This window comes from Ictidomys tridecemlineatus, chromosome 5 (assembly GCF_052094955.1).
Source record: "Ictidomys tridecemlineatus isolate mIctTri1 chromosome 5, mIctTri1.hap1, whole genome shotgun sequence".
Taxonomy (NCBI): Eukaryota; Metazoa; Chordata; class Mammalia; order Rodentia; family Sciuridae; genus Ictidomys; species Ictidomys tridecemlineatus.
Genome location: NC_135481.1, coordinates 118,553,476 through 118,573,494, shown reverse-complemented (window position 1 = coordinate 118,573,494; position 20,019 = coordinate 118,553,476). Strand labels below are relative to the sequence as shown.

Below are 20,019 nucleotides of genomic sequence, written 5' to 3'. Positions count from 1 at the left end.
AATCTAAATGGATTTATGTCTAACAATCTCCCCTTTACCAACAGTTAATAAACTTGTAACAAAAGGAAATATGATTTGTGTCACATGGCTTTTCCTTATTGAAGCTTTGCTTGCTTGGAGGACTCAGCTCTCCTTTCCCAAGTACTATCAAGCCCTTTTTTGGCCCTTCCAACAATTTCATAAAACCGATCATTAATAAGTCCTTGTACCCAAAGTCAGCTAATTGCTCTCTGTGAAATCAGCGACAGGCCAGACTCCAGTCTTCTATCATTAAGGATTCCTCAAAGGTTATGAACAATGATTTTACAATCTTATATGCAATTACTCTGATCTTAAAAATACAAATTAGATTTAATCCAGTTAGATATTCTTTTTCTATTTTTATTTTTTACCATACGATTTATTTTTATTTTTTTTAGTCATGCATGACAGCAGAATGTATTTTGACATATAATACATACATGGAATGTACATACATCAATCATATTGTCTATTCTATTCTGCTGCCCTTCCTATCCTCCCTACTCCTCCCCTCCTCTCCCATCCTTTCTCTCTATCCAATCTAATGTGACACTTTTTTTTCCTTTTTCTCGTCACAACATCATATATGTATTCTGTATAACAATGAGGTTCTCCTTCTGTCTTCTGTTCAACTCCCCTTCTCCCTCTTTTTCCCTCCCATCTCTCTTCCCTATTTAGTGGTAGTCTTCTTCTCATGCTCTTCCTCCCTATCCCATTTTGAGTCACCCCCCTTATATCAGAGAAGATACTCGGCATTTGTTTTTAGGGATTGGCTAACTTCACTTAGCATAATCTGCTCTAATGCCATCCATTTGCCTGCAAATGCCATGATCTTGTTATTTTTTAGTGCCGAGTAATATTCCATTGTGTATAAATGCCACATTTTAAAAATTCCATTCATCTATTGAAGGGCATCAAGGTTGGTTCCACATTCTAGCTATTGTGAATTGTGCTGCTATAACATTGATGTGGCTGTGTCCCTGTAGTATGCTCTTTTTAGGTCTTTTGGGTATAGTCCGAGAAGGGGAATAGCTAGGTCAAATGGTGGTTCCATTCCCAGCTTTCCAAGGAATCTCCATATTGCTTTCCAAATTGACTGCACCACAGATATTCTTTATAATCTTCTCAATTACCTCAAATTTAACTCCTCTTGTTTTGTCCTTAACCCAATTTTAGATTAAAAAAAAAAAGCAGAAAACATTTTTTCTTTTCATAGTCTTAGTGAACTCAGCGGTTTTGCAATAAATTCCTAAAATGAATTTGCACATTTTATAAGCCAAAATATGAACAATTTTTTCTTTATGATATTCAATTTTAGAAATGGCATTTAAAATGTAAGAACCTCATTAACAATTAAAATGTTTCTGCATTGCTTGTTGTTGCAAATTACACTTTCAAATGGAACAAATTTAGTTCACTATGATTTTTGCTGGAATCAACTAATATGCTTGGATAATATATTACAATATAATTAAAACGAGAGAAAAGGAGAGAAAACCCCTAAAACTAGACATCAATGGTAGCCACTGGAAAAAACCCTAAGAGTCCTGGATAATTATTACATTTATGGTCAAGATGATTTAACAAATAAGCATCTTAGGAACGCTAACAATTTTAACTAAAATATCTATCAGTACCATTAACGACATCATCCATTCTTTCTTTCATTTGGCAATATAGCTGACTAAATGTCAGTGTTCCGGGTGCTGGGGATCGAAAGCTCTGCTCTTTCATTCTAGTAACATCATTCGCAGACACTTTTAATGTGTGTTTACGACTGCAAGGCATTATGCTATAGATGTGTAAAAAAGGATACATAACGAGATACACAAACCTTATTAACTTTGCCTTAAAAAAAAAAAAAGGCCAGTTTTAAGTGACTGCTCTTTACAAGACGTTCCTAACCTTACTTAGCGAAAACTCCGTTTAATTGGCAATTCACACTTAGGACTAATCACTGAGCATACCCTATGCAGATAATGGTTCAGAAAGTTTTTAGACGCATACCTTGTCTTACAATAACGACCAAACCAACCGCCCAGGAGAGGGTGAATGAGGACGACATCTGGGCAAGAACGAGCTCACCGCGGAAGTGCCTCCTAGTCCCACCCTTGCCCGGTGGCCCGGCGAACTCCCAGGTCCGAGCAGTGCAGGTGTGGGACGGTCTCCGAGGTCTCACACCTGCCCAACCACGACCCGCCACGAAGGAACAGGGAAATGGGTCCTCTGCGGCCGGGTAAGACCCCCCACCCTCTTCCCGCCGCTAGAAGATCCTCCAACCCCAATCGCGCCCCAACAACTCGAACGCCGCTACCAGTTCTAGGGTGCTCCAGACCTCCCAGAGCCGCCCTTGCGCCTCAGACCCTTTCCCGAAAACCACTCCCCAGCCCCTCGTCACCAGCTAACTTCAACGTGCATGGGGGCTAGCAGAAGGGGCGAAATCTCGGAGGCAAGAGTCCCCCAGCGGACGGCGGCAGTTGGCAGTACCCTACTCCGAATTCCAAGTACGCGGAAAGAGGGCGGCGCGGCCCGCGGGCCACGGGTCACTCACCCCTCGCCTCAGGCAAGCCCCTTAGCGACGTCTCTCCTTGCTGACTGCGGCCATCTTGGAAGTGGAATGTCGGGGAATACGTCATCACGCTGCGTCTCGCGACGAAAAACAAACGACTGGAGGGGCGGGGAGCGTCGGCCGCTCATCAGCCAATCAGAAGAAAATACAGCTCCCCAAAGCGGAACGAACCGCCAGTTCCCTCTCCACTCGCCGGGCGGATCAGTGGCTGCTGCGTGTAGGAGGAGGGGCCAGCCAAAGGGTCTTTTCCGTAGGCCACGCCCCCTTGGCGAAAGTGAATTCGGAAGCAACCGAACCTGCTAACGGAACTTGGGCCCGGAGGCGGGGTCCAGGCTGCCGTTACCCAATCAGAGCTCGGACATGGACAAAGTTCAGCCAATTGTGGTTTCGGGGCCGGCGGGGGCCAAGTCGGCCGCTCTCGCCCCCAGAGCCTCTCGCCCAATGGCTGCACAGGACCCGGAGCGGAACGGCGGCTGGGCGGCGGGGCGGGGCCGCGCCCAGGCGTGCGAGGCGCTGACCAATGAGCGGCGGCGGCGGTGGTCCGGGGGCGGGCCCGGGGGCGGGAGAAGTCGGGTTGGGCCGCGGTGGCGGGGCCGTCTCAGGCCGCCGTCCCGCCCCTCCCGTCCGGCCGCCACCGCCGCCGCCGCGGCCTGGGGGTTGGTTGAGGCGGACGGTGGGGTCCGGACTGGACTGTGGCGCCGCCGCTGCGCGAAAGGGAGCGGACAGGTGAGCACCGGCGGCAGCCTCACGCGCGCGGCCCGCGGGCTGCGGGGACAGTCGCACTGTCGTCCCCGGGCGCCGCGAGGCCACCCTCCGGCCGGCCCGCGCCGAGTCCAGCCCTCGCCCCGGCCGTCCGCTCCGGGCCGCGGTGGGGGAGTGTGCGCGTGGGCCGTTCACGGAGGGCCTGCGAGCCCGAGGCCACCCGGCCTCCGTCCTGTCTGGCTTGCCGGGGCGGGGGCGCCGACACCCCATTCTGCGCCAGCCGGGTCCCGGTGGTGGCAGGTGCAGGGGACGTCCCCCGCGCCGCCCGGTGTCCCCGGCCCCTCGGCGCCGCCCTCGGGTGGGGCCCGGGCCCCTCTCGCGCGCAGGTCTCTGGGCTCCGCGTGCGCCCGGGTTGCGCTCTCATTTCCTTCCTCCCTTCGGTCTCCCCGCCGCCTGGGGGAAGGTGATGTGGTGTTTATGCTTCTCGGTCTCCCAAGCCCCAGCGCCCACCGGGGCGCCCGCGGACCAGTCCCCGCTCTCTCCCTTCACTGCCCAGTTAAAAAGACAGTCGTAGAAAATAGGTCATCTTTCTTCCCACGCGCCCCTGGCCGTGGTCCACACGCGCAGTGCCATACTAGGGAGAAGAATTCAGTGCTTTGGAGTTTGTTATTCCGGTTTTAAACTCTTCCTCCTCGTGGCTCCAGCCTAGCGAAGCAACTCCGCCAATTCCTCCGTTTCCACTGGGGAGAAGGAGGCGATTAGTGACGTGCGCCACTTGCTGCGGGGGCCTCACCTCCGCCTCGTTGTGTAGGGAGGAAGACATTTAAGTGTTTCAGAAAAATGCACGCGTTCAGAATCACTTAGGACATACTCTTTTGCTCTTTTAAATAAAAGGGGCGATGTTTCAAGTGCAAAAATACTTTTAGAATGTGTCGATTAATTTTGCCTTTTCAGAAAGGACTATGATGACATTTTAAAGCTGAATTGATCAGTTACAGTCTTGGACAGCTGTTTAAGTGAATATACTCCAAGAATATAGTAAAACACAATCAGCTTTTCTCTCTACCTTTGAAATTTGCAAAGATTAGCTCGAACCACGATATACAGTGCTTATACTGGTTACTTTGCTTGAAGTCACACCTTATCAAATTAATCTCAGCGTCTGCTATGATTAATATTTTGGTAAAATTTCAACAACTTGGGAATGAGTTTTTCTCTGACTTAAGAAAGTAGTTTGCAAAGTGCAGTGCTTAACGATAGAACAACCTCTTTATTGGGATCCCAAACAACCTTGGGTTTTAGCCTTCCACTCCCACTTTCCTGTCTTGCCCTCCTTTCTCTCTGTGTATTTAAGATTGTAAATTAATATCTGAAGTGGATCTCTGGTCCGAACAGAGTGAAATGGTTGTCACTTTTCTTCGTTCTTCCAGTGTGCTATCTGTGCTTCCCCCCCCCCCCCCCCCCTTGGAGTAGAAGTGATGTTGGACTTGAAGATTAAAACATTTATGCCTGTATGCGCTGCAGGAATGAGAGTTTCTCTTCATTCTCTGTCTATAAGATATAGTGCAGTGAAATTGTTACTAAGAAAGTAGTGTTGAGCTTCTCTTCCAGGTCATGGATATTTAGGCCACATTGAGTGAAGAATAAAACTTTCTTTAGATAATGAAAGAAGAAGACTGAATTCAAATATTTTCTATTCTTAAGTTTAGTTACTAGGAAAGTTTTTGAGAACTCTGACTTAGCCATTCGACCTCCTAAAAACTTGATGCTTTCATGCCCAGAATGGCAAAGATGACAATGCTAGGGAAAGTATCAATATCAGCACAACAAGGGTTTGCTTATAGTAAAAATTTAGTGGATGATCTTGGCAACCAGTGAAACCCAGGTACAGACCCTGTGTATTCACAGGGAGTTGGTTGCAGGACACTCCCTCTGCCCCCATAGCCAAACTCAGGGATGCTCAAGCCTCTTCCATTAGATAAAATTATTAGTATTTGCATATAATCTGTCTACATCATCCCATAAACTTTTTAGTCATTTGTAAATTACTTATAATACCTAATATAATGTCAATCCTATGTGAATGGTTGTTGTAAATAGTTGTTATTCTGTGTTATTTAGGGAATGATAAGGGAAATAGTCTGTACATGTTCAGTATGGATTTTTTTTCCCCAAATATTTTGATCCATGGTTGGTTGAATCTGGATATGGAACCCAAGAATGAGGGTTGGGAGTGTGTGATTGTACATAGTTTGTGTCCTATGGAATTTTAGTAGAAATATGAGTAAATATGCTGTCTCCAAGTCAGGGTTCCTCTGAATGCTTTCTGACTAGATGTCAATTTAGTTTAAGACTTTAAAAGCCTCTTAAATGTTTGAATTACATAGTCTCCTTTTTACTTTCACTAACTGAAGTAGCTGTTAGAAATGTAACTAATAACACTGTATCTTTGTTGTGTATGGTTTGATGAATGTCTTCCACTGGGAGATTTTTTATCTTTGGAAACCTCACCTACTCCTGGCTACAGTGCATGGTGCTTCTGTTGGGGGTAGGGAGGAAGTTTCTAGTAAGTGTGTTTCCTCTCCCTGGACCAAAGTCCTGGGAATAGAACCATGATCATGTTGCCCCAGAGAGGAAAAGGAGTCATTTATTAATGTGACATTTAATATTTTTAATAGAATGGTTGAATATATCTTTTTTCTAGTGTTATTTTGGAAGTTGCTAATGGCCAGTTATTTGCTTTCTCAATTGGATTTATTAGTGAAAAATATTTTGATTTTCTGTGCATCCTTTTTCTCTTCTTACAGTCAGAAACATTTTTATCTTAAATATCATTCTGGTTCATAGTTAGGATTTAAGGATTCCTCACTTAAAAGTTTGTATGATTTTCACTTTTGTTGCAGTTATAGGTACACCTTACTTGGCAAAATGGATTGCTATGCATTGGATTTCCTCTTACTAATTCATTTTCCTACTCACAAAATTGAAGATATTCATTATTTTGATATGAAAACAATAGTTTTTACTTTCAAATTAAAAATATATTTCTGACAGTATTCTTATATTTTTCTATTACAAGGGGTTTGACAATTTGTAAACAAACTTGTAGAGAAGTTTACTAGTTTTTCTTGTCATATAGTCTTATGAAAAAAACTTAATTCACAGAAGCTTATTAAAAGTCCATTTTTTGTTCTTAAATTTACCTAGCTGGCAATTAGCTACATAGACCCCATTTCCATTTAGGAGTCTCCTCTAGGTTTTTGTAGTAAACAGATCACAGATCAGAGGTACCAACATAGTTATTAACAATTTGAACCTGAAATAAACTTGAACAAAAAAATACTTCATATGATAATGAATCAAATTCTAATACCAAAGTTAAGACTTTGAAATTCTTTTTTCCCCCCTTCTTATTTCAAGTATTTTCCAAGACATGAACTACCTAGATTAAGGTAAGTCCAAACCCTCCTGGCTGACAACGGAAGACAGGGCACACTCTCAAGTTAAGCTTTTGTAAAGGTTCTGAGTGGCACTGATTACCAAGCCACAGTGAAATTTTAATCTTTTACAAGCCTAGCCTCAGGAATGGGGTGGGGAGAGAGGGGAGAGCAGAGCAGCAGCAGGAAGAAATGTTTTCACTCTTTGAGAAGGACTGAAAATTGTGTAGACAATATAGATAATCACGTGATAAACAAGAACTCTTTAAAAATTTTTTGGGTTAGTAGTAACAATTGTATATACACAAAATTCTTAGTAAATATGCAGTATTTTAGGTTTGTTACTATCTGATCCTGACTTTCACTGCCCTTTTTTAAATAAAATACTTCACTAGAGTATAACAAGATCCGTGGATTTTATTTTATTAATTTTTAAAAATATTTATTTATTTTTTTAGGTGTAGATGGACACAACACAATGCCTTTATTTTTATGTTGTGCTGAGGATTGAACCCTGGTCCCGCCCATGCTAGGCGAGTGCTCTGCTGCTGAGCTACAATCCCAGCCCAAGATCAGTGAATTTTAAAGTTTCAGTTTTGTAAAATAGACATGACTCTTCAATATCATAGTTTTCTATTAAGCATATTCAAGAGAAAGTAAGAATTATCATTAAAGTTGCTTTTGCCATAAAGTATTTACCTGTAATTTAATTAAATTTACTAGTAAATTTTTCATTTATTGATTGTAATAATTTAGCATTGTCATGGTTACCTAATTGGTTTGTGCAGGTTTTTGATGAACAGCAAGTGTGGCATTGCAGAACTCAATGCGGGATACGCCTGATTGGGTGGAAGCTCCTTTGCAAGTTTCACTCTTGTCTCAAATTAAACCTCAGGCCACTCCTGACAAGACCAAAGAGGGAAAACCTTTACCCCTATATGTTTTATTATTGCAGGAAAATACTGTTATTTTGACATTAGGGATAAGCAGTGAACTTTCGGGCTTTCATAAATGTTTGTTTTGAGCTGAATCCTTGATGTTCTATTATTGAGTTATCAGTAAAGTTTGTCATCAAGTGTGCTTGTCAGACTGCCACCAACTTGCGTGTCATCTTGCATACATCAGCTACTTTCTTTAAGGATCAGCTTTCTCATCTATAGAGGGGCATGATAAAAATTTTTGTAAAATGCTCACCTCAGTTTCAATACATAGTAAATGACCAAATGAGGCAATTATGTAGAGGTTGATCATGTTGGGGAATTGCTACTGTAAATGACAGGGATGACACCATTTTTGGCAGCCTGGAATGTTATCCTGAAAGAAATAGCGTGATAGTTACCATGAATAATCACCTTAACTTCAAAATTTCAGTTGTTTAATATAGCACATCTGTTTTGCTTAAGTTAGTTTATGTGATGAACAGCTTTAGTTGGTTTATCTTGTCCTGAAGGCTATGGGGCCATGTCCCTGTTGTCTTTGTATTTCAGATTGGATACTCAAGAAACATGCACCAAATAAGTGAATATATTCTCGGAGAAAAGCTGGAGCTGTTTAAGGAATATTATTGAGTTCTGTGAAGGCAGGAGTCCCACTGAACTGGACTCTTCTCCGAGCACATCTGAAGGGTTTTGTTGACCTTTTAAGAACTGGCCATCCAAGTGCAATATACCTAAGTGGTTTTGTTCACTCATGAGAAGTATTTCTTGAGGGGCATGTTAAACTTGGAGAAGACAAGACTTTGGGGAGGACATGAAAGCTGTCTTCAAAGAATTTGGGCAGGTCCAAGAAGATGACCAGTCCTCACTTGTAAGCAGTGTATCCTGGAGGAGGCTGCCGTGGAATTGAACAGGCTGCAGGAAGGGCAGCAACACTGCTTCTCACTGAGCATAGGTGGCCAGGATCGGCCTAGCAGTCAGCCTCAGCTTGTGCACTTGTCAGCCAGAGAGGACATGTGCCATGTCCTGCCTGTCTTATGGGTTTCCAGACTTAAATCAGGCAGTTGGTAACAACCGTAATTGCTGCGTAATGTTAGATGCCATATGTAAAGCATGAGGGGGCTTGAGGGTTAACATAGATAACCCTGAAGGTCTCTTCCAATCTCGATGCTCCACAGTTCTGGAATCTAGGATCCTTAGGGTAGGAGTAGGAGTTCTTTGAAGGTAATTTCTTAGCAGAAATTACAGTGTCTTCTTTATGGTAGAAAGATTTAATAGAAATGTTTATTTCTACCAACTGATTCCTTTTCAAAGTTTTTTTTTTCTTTTTCTTTTTTTTAATTGGTTGTTCACAACATTACAAAGCTCTTGACATATCATATTTCATACATTAGATTGAAGTGGATTATGAACTCCCAATTTTTACCCCAAATGCAGATTGCAGAATCACGTCGGTTACACATCCACAATTTTACATAATGCCCTATTAATAACTGTTGTATTCTGCTATCTTTCCTATCCCCTACTATCCCCCCCCTTCCCTCACATCTTCTCTCTCTACCCCATCTACTGTAATTCATTTCTCTCCTTGTTTATTTTCCCATTCCCCTCACAACCTCTTATATGTAATTTTGTATAGCAATGAGGGTCTACCTTCATTTCCATGCAATTTCCCTTTTCTCTCCCTCCCATCTCATGTCTCTTTTTTAATGTTAATCTTTTCTTCCTGCTCTTCCTCCCTGCTCTGTTCATAGTTGCTCTCATTATATCAAAGAAGACATTTGGTATTTGTTTTTTAGGGATTGGCTAGCGTCACTAAGCATAATCTGCTCTAGTGCCATCCATTTCCCTGCAAATTCCATGATTTTGTCATTTTTCAGTGCTGCATAATACTCCATGGTGTATAAATGCCACTTTTTTTTTTTTATCCATTCATCTATTGAAGGGCATCTGGGTTGGTTCCACAATCTAGCTATTGTGAATTGTGCTGCTATGAACATCGATGTGGCCGTATCCCTGTAGTATGCTCTTTTAAGGTCTTCAGGGAATAGTCCGAGAAGGGCAATAGCTGGGTCAAATGGTGGTTCCATTCCCAGTTTTCCCAGGAATCTCCATACTGCTTTCCAAATTGGCAGCACCAATTTGCAATCCCACCAGCAATGTACAAGTGTACCCTTTTCTCCACATCCTCGCCAGCACTTGTTGTTGTTTGACTTCATAATGGGTGCCAATCTTACTGGAGTGAGATGGTATCTTAGGGTGGTTTTGATTTGCATTTCTCTGACTGCTAGAGATGGTGAGCATTTTTTCATGTACTTGTAGATTGATTGTATATCCTCCTCTGAGAAGTGTCTGTTCAGGTCCTTGGCCCATTTGTTGATTTGTTATCTTATTGTCTAATTTTTTGAGTTCTTTGTATACTCTGGATATTAGGGCTCTATCTGAAGTGTGAGGAGTAAATCAAAGTGTTTTTTTTTTTTTCCCAATTTCTCTTAAGTAGGGACCTCAGTTTTTGGGGGAGAAAGGATGCCTCATTTCTTGATTTGAAGGGATGGCACAAACTAAAGAACATTAGTAGATGTTTCGGTACAACAGAGAGACAAGGTAAAGGTGAACCCCAACATGCACACACTGCCTTGTGACTGGGGAGGCCACTTATGGCTGTGGGGAAGTCAGCCTAAGGCTTGGCTCTGGTCACTGTCTTGCAGGCTGTGCTTTTCCAAAAGATTCCTACCATACTAGACATGGGGACCCCCATCTTGGATGAGTTAGTTAACAGTCACCCAATTCTTGATGGATTTTGTCTGCTCGTTCAGGTAACAAATCCTAGTGGTCACACAAATGGGGGTCATTTTTGCTCATGGCAAAATTTTATAGTTCGTAGAGGCTGCTTTGGCTTTTCACCAAGTGTAACACAGACTCCAGTTGTCAGGGTCTGTTTCTTGCTATCTTAAAGGAAGACCAGACCACCTTGTTGGTTCTGCAGCTCATCAGGTTCTCTGCATGCTCCCTCTTCTCCTGAGATTGGTGAAGCTCTTTAAAATCAGAAGATGCCCACAGGCAGAGGAAGGAGGATAGAGCTCCCTGTTGATCTGGTGGTTAATGGCCTCTAAGTCCTGCACACCTGCTTGCAATGAGGACATGGTTGTCACAGCAGGTGGCTGTGCTGTGCTGCAGTGGCTTGGGGAGGTACTGATCTGGAGGTGGTGGACCCTGGGCACTGTGAGTCAGTGGGGGAGGGCTGCTGGCTTATGGGTTGTCTGGAGTGGGGTACTTGTCCATCCAAGCACTGTTGAAGCAGAAACCTGAAGAGCCTCGTGTTAATTTAAGTGTTTATAACTCAATTCAACAGATTAAAACAAAACTATTATGTATCAGAAGTGGTTTTAACATCTTTAATATTATTGTGTAAATTAATGGAGAGTGACAACTTTTTAAAAGTCTCAACTTGTAATGCATATATGACAACCCAAAATGTTCTGTACAAAAATTGAAATTTTACATGCATCTTGTATATCTATGTTCATCCTGGTACTTAAGTAGCTGCTGCTTTGGTTTCTTGATACTTTTGAATCATGGCACATTAGTGTCTCCTTTAGTTAGAGTGTGGAATGATGGGTGCCTGTGAGCCTCTTAAACTGGTATAAGTTAGTATGGTATATTTTGCTACTGAGCCCGGCTATTGGGTAAATCCAGAACAAATTTCTGATACTAACCACCTTCAGTTAACTGGTACATGTGAAGCAAGGATGGTATGTACATGCCTTCAGTGTCTGCAGGAGAGAAAACATTGTCCAAATGCCTTTCAGTTTCCTCATCTGTCATCCTGCAATTTGTGTATTTAATTCGGAATGTAATAACATGACCTGCAAAGTATTTTAGTGAAATGGAGAGAAACGTATTTCCTATTCTTCCACACACAGATTGAGCACACTCTTACCTGCTGAAGTGCACTTCTCAGCTGGGGGCCTGAGGGAGGAGGAAGCCATTCCCTCCTCAGTCCAGCTGAAAAGTTGGGTTAGTGCAAGCTGCCCCCAAAAACAGACGCTGTGCTTGAGCTAGAGTTTCCTGGATAAATTGCCAAATAAGTGCAATCAGAAATGTGTTTGTTCTTATTATACTTATTTAAAAGCATTTTTTTTTCAGGAAGAACTCAAGCAAAATATAAATATGTATCCTTTTCATTTAGAAGTTAAAAAAAACTGTACTGAATTGTATCCTTTCAGTATGTGTGAAGTATACTTTGTAAAAATGAGCTCAATGTTTAGCCCACCTTCACCCTGTGACCTCTCTTCATTAGCTATGTTTCCTAAATGTGCTTTATCTTACTTTTCTGGACCTATTTATTCTACTCTTTATATGAAATAGAATCATTGGTTACAAGTGGTTGGTTACGGATGGCCCTGCGTATCAGCAGTGTAAGTGATGATTGAGTGTGCCACTTACTTTCCTCTGTTCTGTTAGATGGGGAAATTGCTGATGGACTTAATACTTTATAGTGTTTTTAAGGGCCAGGATTTTAAGATTCTGTAGGTTTTAAAAATATCTTAATGGTGAAGAAGTAGGGTTGAATCAAACCTTAGCTTGGTTGCTCCTCTTTATTTTGGGTGTGACCCTTCTTGTGATTATGATTTTTTTTTCAGTGCAGTTCTCTGTCAATCCTATAGTACTTCTCTTCACGTTTTCTTTGGTCTTAAGTATTATTTAAATCATTTCCCCCCCTATACTCAGAGTTTCCAAAAGATAATTCAATAAGTATTTGTAAATTATGCCTGATTTCAATATAAACTTTGGAAGAAAATATCTTTCATTTAGCCTTGTACCTCTGGCTAATATTTGTAATTTAATGGGGAGGGAGAAGAATATGTGTTAGTGTATGTTTACATTTTTCCAATAATATTGACTATAAATATTGGTTTTTATAGAAAATTGCTAAATGTCTAATAGGCTTGTGCGCTGGCGCTCTCTCTCTCTCTCTCTCTCTCTCTCTCTCTCTCTCTCTCTCTCTGTAGAGAATTAAGGATGTCTATTGATTTTAAGGATGTCTATTTTACATTATATCTCTTTGACTATTTCATTTGTTGAAACTTGGATTTCAGCTGAAATCACAATGAAAATTATTCATTCTGTGTAGCACATTTTTGAATCATAAGCAAAAAGGGTCAGTAGTTATTTCAAATCCATAAGATTGGCAAAATCATGTAGCACAGAGCTTTTTTGTTAGCTAAAAAAGGTAAAGTGGGATTTAATTTAGAAAACCACCCATACGGGATACTAACACCTTCTCAAACTGACTCAAAATTTAGTCATCCTTCTTAAACTGTGCTTCATTCCTTGCCCTTCTGTGTTTAGTTCTTACATATTTTAGAAATTACCTTTGCTGCTTTATTTTGGGTGTGACCAGCCCAAAGGTCTGGCCTCCATCATTCATTGTCTTTTGCAGTAGCTGGCATTGTCCTAGGCACTGAGACACAGAGAACTTGTTTAATTAGCGCACCTATATTTGTAGTCCAACTGTATGCTAACCTAGGATTTCATGTTTGAAGTGGTAGGTGTGCTGTTTGGCGTTCTGGTCTCTTGGCTAAGTTATAGCCCTTTCTAAGCTTTAAGCTGAGCTTGGCCATAACTCTTTCTTTTCTGTCAGAAATGGACTGGTTACTGGCTGCTGGGCACAGTGGCACATGCCTCTAATTCCAGTGACTTGAGGGCTGAGGCAGGAGGATCAAGACCAACCTCAGTAATTTGATAAGACCCTGAGCAACTTGGTGAGACCCTGGCTCAAAATAAAAAAAAGGGGGTCTGGGGATGTAGGTCAGTGGTTAAAAAAAAGCACCCTGGGTTCAATACCCAGTACCAAAAAAAAAAAAAAAAAAAGAAAGAAAGAAACTGACTAGTTCTTATTGTCTATCTGTTTTATTGCCTTCAAACAAAGAATTTTGCTGGCTTTGAAGAAACCAAAAACACTTTCAAAATTTGTGTTTGTTTTTTCAGTTCATTATTGAATTTAATATCCTAAGCTTTGGTTTTCCAAAAGAAACCCATTTTTAAGTGTGATATTGTATAAGCTGTACCTTAACCTTAATCCCCATGGCATGGCCCACCTATCTATTCATCTCTATATACACACATTTTCATTTTTACTTTTAAGAGTTATGCTGGTTCTTCAGTGGAACTGTTAAATGTTTAGTCCAGTGTTTCATTTGACTGCTATTCTAATCATGGTGGGCGTAATTAGTAACACTAATATATCCAAATATGATATGCAAAGATTTCTTCTTTCAGCAGACATTTGACCATCTACTGTATCCATGTTGCTGCACTTGATCCTACAGATAAAATAGAGCTGGACACTTTAGTTTCTTCCTGCCACAAGACAACAGGTTAAATGAGCATATAAGTAATTTATACTGCAGTGGGTGAGGACAAAGACTCTGAGCTATGCTTGGAGGTGTGGGGTGGAAGACCCTGTGGTGAGGCCAAGGATTAAGGGTATCCAGGCCACAGTAACAGGGTAAGAAGTGTGTAGAACTGGGAATGATAACCAGACCAGGGGCCAAGAGAGGGCAAAGTGTGGGGAGCTGGTAAAGTGCAACAGAGAGCCTGATGTTTTGGGGGGTGAAAACAGGTAAATTTGAGGCTCCTGCCTTCCAGGTGCTTTGAGTTAGGAATGTCCCACAAATAACTAGAATACAGTGCCAGACCAACCCAGAAGCTGATAAATCTTACAGACATTGGTGGCCCTAAGGTTAGAGGAGCACCTGAATTAGTAGTCCCTGTCCTCCAGAGACTAAGATCTTAAAGGTAAGGGCTAGACCATGTGTTTGTGGCTGTCTGGATTCAATTGAGAACTCTGGGCGCTCTCTGGACTGCAGAGCCTTAGAACCCTGTTTCTGGGTAGAACAGATTAAGAGATAGCAGGACCTAGGATCTTGTGCCCTAGGGAGTAGCATTCTCTGGGGACAGGGATAGGTAACTCTCCTCCCCCTTAATTAAGATGAAGATTCTTCCTGCCTAAACTAGGGTCAGAGCTTTCTCTCCCTTAGGGGCTATATCCCTGTGGGAGGGAAAGAGTCCAAAAAGCCTAATAGACTGAACTCCAGGATAAGCCCAGCCTTTAGCATCTGTTAATGACCTCAAATTTGATTAACCCTTTCTTCCTGGGTTAAGGAACTTTCATGGGAGTCGGGACTGCAAGGAAGAGCCTATAATTTCCTCTAAAGCCATTGGGGACATTTTGATGGGGACTTAAGTTTGTGGAAAATTTTGCCAGGAGAAGACAAGGGCATAGACAAGGGGTGACTCCATGCCAGAAAAAGGGATGAACACTAGCAAACTTCTGGAGCCCATGTTGTGTAAAGGATGGGCAGAGGGAAGCCAGACAGAAAAGGGGTTGAGGCAGGTCACCCCTCCAAGGCCTTGCTAGGGAGGTCAGGTGTTGTCCTCTCAGCTAGGGAAAAACTTTAAATTGAGCACAAGAAACCTACGTAGTATGTAATTCCATTTGTATGATGTTCAAGAACAGGAGGACGGATCAATGGTAACATAAGCCAAAGCAGTGGCTACTTCGCGTTGTGGGTCTAGAGTAGGAGGGGCTGGAAGAAGGGCTGGCCTGCTCTGGGCGCTCCCTGCCTTTCTTCTGGTGGTAGCTGTGCAGGCCAGTGGAGGAGCCGTGGATCTGTACTTTGCTGCCGTGTTTTATACTTCAGTTTTTTTTAGGGCTAACTGTGGGCAGTGTGGTGCAGGAGGAGATCAGAGGCAGAGGAGTGAGTGGGGATGTAAAGAGCTGGCCAGCAGAGTCTTGCCTGGGCAGGTGACTGTAAACAGCCCGCAGGACTTCTGATGATGGCAGCCAGCATACCTCGTCTTCAGGGTCTAGTTTACTAATGTGTTTTGAAGTTTTGCCTCTGTTGCATTTCCACATCTACTGGTATTTCTAGAAGCTAGCAGTTTTCTGACTGAAGAAAATAAAGAAATGTGAACAATTTGAGTTGTAAGTTCTCTACTGTAAGAAAATTGCTGTCAAAGGAATCTGTTGTTTTTAAATCATGGTGGTCATATGTTTAATGGTCTCTCACTTGGAGCAGGAATTCAACATTTTCTGTAAGTTCCAAGGAAGTAGAAACCTGGGTAGAAGCTTCAGAAATGAAGATTTTGACCTGACCTAAGAACGCCTGTGTGTGGAGTTCTGGGTTAGAGGTTGGGATAGGGAAGTAAGTAAAGCAGAGAAGCCCCCTCAGGGATTCTCTTGTCTGGAGTGGGTGTCTAGTGTTTGAGCCAGTCTTGACACAGTGGGTTCCAACCCACTGTAAGATCTACAAGAACTCCCAGAGGTGTAGAGGAGAGAAGGTCATGACCAGGAGGACCAGCAAGGCTCTCAGGGAATGCAGAATTTGTGAACATGTTACTAAAGTGTTGCATGCGAGGGGGGTGGGGAAGGAGAGGACAGGTGCATCAAGGCATGTGCCAGAGCCTGTGTGAGGGACTGGGAGTCCTTGGTGTTCCTGGAACATAAGGTGCTGGCAGGTGGGTGGCAGCATGAGGGTAGATGCAAGCAGCAGGAGGGGGCTTGGCCAGGGCCATTCATAAGAGACTAGTGTCAGGGTCTAAGCAGGAGGATGAGCTCAGAAGGATGTGGAAGGAGGTTAGAAGAAGGTGGCTGGAGCCGCTCAGATGCACTGAGTGACCACTGCCAGGGACATAATCCAGTAGTGTTGGTCAGGACCTTTTAGCCCTTTGGAACTCTGGAATGCCATGTACTTCCTCCCTGCACGTGGACAGAGGCAGGTAGTAGTGCTGCTAAGTTCAAATTCTAGTACTGCCTCTCACCTGATGTGTGACCTTGGAAAGAGGAAAGATTGACTTTCCTGAGAATGTCAGGGTGATGATGTCAACTGCCCAGAGCATCTGGGAAAGTCACAAGAGGAGCTCTTTCTGTTCCTGTGCCTAGCTGACAGGCACCGAATACAGGGCAGCTGTGGCCACTGCTGTTACAAGCCACTGGCCTTGGGCGCATGCTGAGGGTTGGAGAGGTGAGGGGCTGTGGGTCAGTGAAAAAGCCTGTTGTGTAGCCCTGGGTGTGTGCTGCGCAGGCTGGGGCAGAGCAGCATGCCGCCACAGGCCCTTGTTGTTCAGGGAAGGGGGAGGATCTTGCAGCTCTTTATGGAAGTGCTCTTCTTAAGTAGTTCACAGGCTGTCACACGACAGAAGGGTGTCAGCAGGGCAGAAGGGAAAGGCCATTGAGCCAGCACCAGCAGCATTTCTTCCTGCCAGGCCAGCAGAGCCACTGTATGTAGCAGTTACATACAGTGACTGACTCTGTGGAGGCTTGGGTTGTTTTCAGGTTGAGTTCAGTGGTCCTCTGTAGAGATGCCTTCCACCGCTACGGCAGGGTCTGAAGTTTAGGGAGTGGAGGTACTCTATCTAGGCTGTGCCCTTGCTCTTGGCCTTGAGTGAATAATGACAGGGAAGGGGCATTTTCCTTTTTGGAAGACAGTCCTTTGGTGTGGGAACTGTGTTAAGCTGTTCCTCCTCCTGCCCTCCCCTCACTCATCTTTTTCTGCTTTTGTCCAATTCCTTTTAATTCTGCAACAGTTTTACGCATCTTTACTGGTGCCCTTTTATTGCAGGATGACTGACAAGATATTTTGCACTGTTTTTTAGAAGATTTATTAGATCCATGAGTCATGTGTTATTTTTTTACACATTATACAAGGTACACGTCTTAGTAAACAATGCTCTTTCCTGTTATTTTAGTACATAGCCTTATTTCCATGGATTCAGTTACAATGGAATCAGTGATCTATTTAGCTGGAGAATATGCATTCTAAACCTGTTGTCAGTTTTCCACACTGTAATAGTCATTTCTTTTTTTTTTTCCCCCTTTGGTGCTAGGTATTGAACTCAGGACCCTGGGCACACTAAGCATGTGTTTTACCACTGAGCTATACTCCCACCTACCTTGTTTTTTTTTTTTTTTAAACAAATAAATGGTCCAAAGATAATACTTGTTGGTGCTTCCTTGAGAGCACATGTGATGTGCTGGCTGGGGCTGCGCCAAGGAGGTTGCTGGGATGGTTTGCTCTTCACTGCTCCACTGACTCTTGGCTGGACTGTCTCATCTTCCTGGGTCGCCACCCTAACTAATATTCTTCTCTCCTGAGAGTCACATTCAGACTCCCAGGCAGTAGCCCCAGTCCTCTCAGCTGGCTGGATTGTTTCTGGCTTCCCTGCAGAGGCCTCATGCTTTGCTCAATCCTGTCCCATCTTTGGATTGCCCAATTTGGATGCTTTTCACATCCAAACTCCTTATTTCCTTCAGGACAATGTTATAAAATGTCTTCAGACAAACATCATCGCATAGATGTGTTTACCCTGAGATAGTTCTGTGTCACACTATCTCATATTCTAGTCATTGCTCATGTGTCCAGTGATACAGGACTCATGAGTGGTTGACGTGCTAGACCTCATCTAAGCCCAGGGTCTATGTGGACTTCCTGGAAAGCCATGGGCAAGGCACTTAGGATTCTCCATGGAATGGCATATTGGAATTAGACTAGCTGTATAAAAGGTTTTCAGCTGTGTAAATTCTGATCTGTCACTTATGATACTTACTGCTCCTAGGAATAGATGCTTTTAAAGGAAAGTGGATAGAGAATATTTGGGTCTTTGTGTCCTTATGGTAGTGTGTATGTCTCTGGTACACACATGTGCAGTGCACGTTTGTCACTGTTGTTCCTGAAGTGTGAACATTTTAGTTTACAATGATAATCTCTGCACAATTAAACAATTTTAGAGTACAGTTTGCTTCTACTCTAGTTCTTATAAGTGAAAAGGAATAAACTTTTCTTCCAGAGACTGCCATGGAGATTTTTTTTTCCTATTTGAGAGCCTTCAGATACTAATTTACACATTTCTTTTTCTAGAAGGAAACCTCAGGACCTGCCATGTGAGTGGTAAGATTTTAGCATCTCAATATGAAGACGCTGCCATGGTATATTTTATTACTTGATTTTGTTCTTTGGTAATGTGACTTTTTTCTTTTTGTCTTCTCTGTTTTGTAGTCAGAAAATGGGTAAGAAGAGTCGAGTAAAAACTCAGAAATCAGGCACTGGGGCTACAGCCACTGTGTCTCCGAAGGAAATCTTGAACCTGACCAGTGAACTGTTGCAGAGTAAGTGCCCCTTGGCTATCCCTGGGGACACAATGGTAGTGCCTTTCTCTGCTCCTCATGTCCAGTGTGGGTGTCAGGCTCCTGAGGATGAGACTGTTCCTCGGGTTCCACTCCCAGCTTGTTAGCCACGTGACCTAGGCAGTTACTTACAGCCTTTCCCTTCTGTAAAGATATGGGGGGTACTGTACCAGTTGGGACATGTCACTGTTGAATGCAGAGCCTCTGCAGCCCAGACATCAGACCATGGACCTCCCTGGGGACCCATGGAAAAAACAAGCTCCTCTGCTTTTTAGCAGTGTAGCCTCGGACAGCCACGGAAGCCTTGAGGCTCAAGTGATCTTCAGTAAACACGGGTTGGTGTCTCTGAGAGTGTGACACAGACCTCATGAGATCTGGCATGCAGGCCAGCCATCCTGCTTCTCAGGGAGTAGCCCTTCTAGAATGGCTCGTTTTATTTTCAGTGATTATACAATAATGCTCCTGATTTTCACATGATGAAATCTGAGAGTTCATTGTTCAAAGAAATGAAATATCTTTAGTGCCTGTGCTTACTTTAGTAAGCTGCTATAATTTGGTAAGTTTTAAAAATTGTGAGTTCAAGTTGTGCTGCAGATGTCTCAGAACTGTGATCATTCCATTGATTTTTACCCCTTAGGTTCAGATCATGTGACAGCTAAACTTCATATGAAAATTCAGCTTTTCCTCCCTGATGGAAAGCAGGCAGCAGCCAAATTGGGGTCAGGTCCTTCCCAAATGCTCTGTGATTCCTGTGGGCCGCCGCAGGGCTCAGCTGTCCTTACCACCCATCATCTGTCTCCCCCTGCTGCGCCTGCCCTGCTTTTGGACAGGCTCCTATCATTTTCACCACTTTACTCCAGACCCCAGTCAGAGCTGACTAGTGAAGAATGAAGTCAGACTGGTCATCCTTAATAGTTAGCATCCAGTGTCTAACCAGCTCATGTTGATTATTTGCCAGATGTGCTCTTGTCCACACAGGGCAAATGGGTGGGTAGGGACACGGGAGGGTTCTCTCTAACCTGGTGCCATATTAAAGAAACAAAAAGCCAGCTTGTGGCCTTCCAAAAGGACCAGCCCTGATTGACCGTTTTTTCGGTTCTGTAGTAGAGACTGAGATGCTTGTTGAGCAAGAACTATGCCACCTCTTTTGTAACTACCGCAGAGTGC

At 43.3% G+C, this 20,019-nt stretch overlaps 2 protein-coding genes across 3 annotated transcripts in view; one reads left to right on the top strand and one right to left on the bottom strand.

Annotated features, from left to right (window-relative positions):
• Window positions 1–2,728, bottom strand: part of Ccnk (cyclin K) — a 32,598-nt gene extending 29,870 nt beyond the window's left edge. Inside the window, exon 1 of the mRNA XM_005333903.5 lies at window positions 2,573–2,728. The gene's annotated coding sequence lies outside the window, so the exon portion shown is untranslated. The remainder of the gene's footprint in view (window positions 1–2,572) is intronic.
• Window positions 2,729–3,140: 412 nt separating this feature from the next.
• Setd3 (SET domain containing 3, actin N3(tau)-histidine methyltransferase) overlaps window positions 3,141–20,019 on the top strand; it is a 73,954-nt gene continuing 57,075 nt past the window's right edge. The window contains exons 1-3 of one of the 2 annotated variants that reach the window (XM_078050831.1): window positions 3,141–3,316; window positions 18,587–18,616; window positions 18,725–18,834. In XM_078050831.1, coding sequence (XP_077906957.1) covers window positions 18,732–18,834 — 103 coding nt within the window. In that variant the 5' untranslated portion in view covers window positions 3,141–3,316; window positions 18,587–18,616; window positions 18,725–18,731. The remainder of the gene's footprint in view (window positions 3,317–18,586; window positions 18,617–18,724; window positions 18,835–20,019) is intronic. The other variant, XM_078050832.1, reaches the window with a different exon arrangement.